The sequence below is a fragment of the Triticum dicoccoides genome, chromosome 4B (genome assembly GCF_002162155.2).
Source record: "Triticum dicoccoides isolate Atlit2015 ecotype Zavitan chromosome 4B, WEW_v2.0, whole genome shotgun sequence".
NCBI classification, from domain to species: domain Eukaryota; kingdom Viridiplantae; phylum Streptophyta; class Magnoliopsida; order Poales; family Poaceae; genus Triticum; species Triticum dicoccoides.
The window spans coordinates 593,626,516-593,629,627 of record NC_041387.1 but is presented as its reverse complement, the minus strand read 5'-3'; the positions used below and the strand labels follow the sequence as shown (position 1 = coordinate 593,629,627).

At 51.3% G+C, this 3,112-nt stretch overlaps 1 protein-coding gene across 1 annotated transcript; it reads left to right on the top strand.

The window, feature by feature from the left end:
- The first annotated feature begins 391 nt into the window (after positions 1-391).
- On the top strand, positions 392-1,806 carry LOC119291648 (salicylic acid-binding protein 2-like). The gene is made up of 3 exons (XM_037570447.1): positions 392-847; positions 986-1,120; positions 1,263-1,806. The coding sequence occupies exons 1-3, from the start codon at positions 467-469 to the stop codon at positions 1,545-1,547; spliced, it is 801 nt and encodes a 266-aa protein (XP_037426344.1). The 5' UTR covers positions 392-466; the 3' UTR covers positions 1,548-1,806.
- Positions 1,807-3,112: the final 1,306 nt, after the last annotated feature.

Here is a 3,112-nt window from a genome sequence, read left to right as displayed (position 1 = left end):
GCACATTGATACTTGCATCAGTCCTAGCAGACTGAAATCATCAAATTTGGAAAGGCCCTCTCATCAAATAACAGTTGCTATGGCGGCTACGGACTAGTGTGGCGCACACTTGTTTAAACAGAGTGAGTGCTGAGCAACTGTTGAAGCTAGCCAGCTGCACAAGCCCACCTCCATTTCCGTAAGGTCAGTGCGTGTATTCTTTCCATATAAGTCTAGCATTATTGCTTTTAGCAGCCCTCCAGTGGCACCTCCAACTAAACATGTTTTGTTGACTTTGCATTACATGATTATTCAAGCTTATCCTCGTTAGCACGTGATTCTGCTGATCGATGATAGTTTGCGGACCCGAAGCTTCAAGAGCGGCTTCATAAATCTAACAGCGCCCCAGGTTTTGACATACTCCACAGCTAACGACAAGCACGGACCGCGGAGAAACAGTCGCAAAACCCCACGTGTGCACATCGAGATGGAGGCTCCGGCGGACCAAACCAGCAGCAAGCACATCGTTCTGGTGCACGGCGCATGCGTCGGCGGCTGGGCCTGGTTCAAGGTGGCCACGCGGCTCAGGGACGCCGGCCACCGCGTCAGCACGCCTGACCTCGCGGCGTCGGGCGTCGACCCCAGGCCGCTGCGCGAGGTGCCGACGTTCTTCGACTACACCAAGCCGCTGCTGGACCTCCTGGAGTCCCTCCCGCCCGGGGAGAAGGTGGTGCTCGTCGGCCACAGCCTCGGCGGCGTGAACATCGCCCTCGCCTGCGAGCTGTTCCCGGAGAAGGTCGCCGCCGCGGTGTTCCTCTCCGCCTTTATGCCGGACCACAGGTCGTCGCCGGCGTACGTGCTCGAAAAGGTACACCATGATCGACTTCTTCGAATCTGCAACTCTAGATTGGACGTACGCGGAACCAAAAAAACATCAACATACACCAGCATTAGCATATCGCTTTTAATTTGTACTACTGATGAATGTTTTGCTCGATCTAAAAAGTTCGTGGAGGGGGGAACGCTTGACTGGATGGACACAGAGTTTAAGCCTCAAGATCCTGAGGGCAAGCTTCCTACTGCCATGCAGTTCGGGCCGCTGGTCACCCGAGCAAAGTTCTTGCAGCTGTGCTCGCCGGAGGTATGCGCGAAATTACGAACTTGTTGCTCTGTTAATCAATCTGTTGGAACATCGCGAAGCTGTGCACTGATTGAGATTTGAAATTGACCAAATAGAAATTAATGCTAGAGCTGCATGCTGTTTGGAATCATATCTATGGCAGGATCTGACGCTGGGAAGATCTCTGATGAGAGTCGGTTCGATGTTCGTGGAGGACCTGAGACTGCAGCCACCATACACCGAGGCTCGCTACGGGTCGGTGCGCAGGGTGTTCATCGTCCTCAAGGACGACAACGCCATCGTAGAGGGGTTCCAACGGTGGATGGTGCAGAACTACCCCGTCGACGAGGTCAAGGAAATCGACGGCGCGGACCACATGGCGTTGTTCTCGACGCCGGCCGAGGTAGCGCACTGCCTCGCCGACATCGCTGTCAAGTATGCTGCCTGACGCACCTTGCTTGGTGGTCTATCTCTTTACCTTTGATGATACGGTCTCGTTGCCGGCATTAATTTGTGATTTGTCAGTGCTGTCTGTGTCCTTTCCGACCTTTGTTAGTACTCCTATTGATCTATCTACTGCTCTTGTCACCTCATGGTTGGACCGGGTGTTTCGTCCCTTTCATTATGTTTCCGAGGCAACTTTTGTTGTTGTCGATTGATAGGTTTTGAGATGTTTCCGAGACTTTATCCGCACTCAATTTCAGACAGATGATGTTTCAACGTCACATCGCATCGTGGTGCCAAAGTGAATTTCCGGTGGGCGAGCACCTACTCCTTGTTGTGACGCACTCAGCTTGCCGGATTTACAGAGAGAGGGGAAATGGTCTAGTTCTACTTCTATCTGAAAACTCGACATTCTTCACACGCCGTCTTCACGGCCTTTTATCCCGTTGCGCTCTTGCTCTGCACCATCTTCCTCCAGTTCCCAGGTCAGGCGTCTGTTCCTTCTGGTGGCCTTGGGCCGATGTCCATGAGTGGGCCAGGTCATGACACTCCCCACCCCTTGAAACGCTACCTGTCCCCAAGTCGGTAGAGCAGGAAATTTTGGACGGAGTGTGTACGCATCCTCCCAAGAATCATGTTGTTTGGAGCGTCCGTGCCAGCGTACAACTGCGGAATGACTGCCGCTCTTCAAAATCAGCTTGGACTGCAGAATTGTTGCAGGTTGAAGGAGGCTAAAATCCCGAGGAGCTGTCATGGTCTGATCAAGGTGGTCACTCTCTAAATGGGGAGGCAGGTGTTTCTTCAGCTCAGATACATGTCTGACGTCATGATCTTGGATGAAGGACGCGGAGCAAGCAGGTAGTACGAGACAGCCCCCACGCGTCGAAGAAGTTGATAAGGCCATAAATTTTGAGAGCAAGCTTCTCATTACGATGCGACGCAAGCGAGTTCCGCGAGTAAGAGCAACTCCAACGGGGCGACCTAAAACGACGGTGATTTCGTCCGTTTTTGTCCGTTTGGGTCGGCCGCCTGCCCGACATTCGCCCTGTTTTAGATATGGGTCGGCAGGGCGCCCAACGTGCCGACCCATATGTGCCGGTGTGGCTGCCTGCCCCCCTATTTTTTTACATGATTACATAAAATCGTTTTGGACCGAATAAAATTGCATAGTTTATTACAAGCAAATGAAAATAAAAATGTCTCATATAGCTCTCACATAGTTTTGTAAACGAATAAAAAAAGATATATCTATTGGTTGGGCCAACATGAGCCCACATATGCTCAACCAAATCATTTTATAGTTGCACGTGAGTTTTCCAATCACGCATGTCTTTATGAAATTGGGTGAATTGTTTAAACGTTGCCGCCACTCCATGCTCAGGCACAACATTCTCACCCTGAAACTGAAACCCTTAATCATACAGACGTTCTGGGCGCTCGTCTTCTACGATCATATTATGCATGATCACACAAGCAGCCATCACCTCCCACAGTTTCTGCATGCTCCAGGTATTAGCAGGATACCGAACGATGTCCCATCGAGATTGCAAAACACCAAAAGGCACGCTC

Bases quoted from the DNA above. Each gene is read 5' to 3' on its own strand.
- LOC119291648 (XM_037570447.1), top strand. From the start codon at position 467: ATGGAGGCTCCGGCGGACCAAACCAGCAGCAAGCACATCGTTCTGGTG. The intron at 848-985 runs GTACACCATGAT...CGATCTAAAAAG, and splicing joins CGGCGTACGTGCTCGAAAAG to TTCGTGGAGGGGGGAACGCT. The intron at 1,121-1,262 runs GTATGCGCGAAA...TATCTATGGCAG, and splicing joins TGCAGCTGTGCTCGCCGGAG to GATCTGACGCTGGGAAGATC.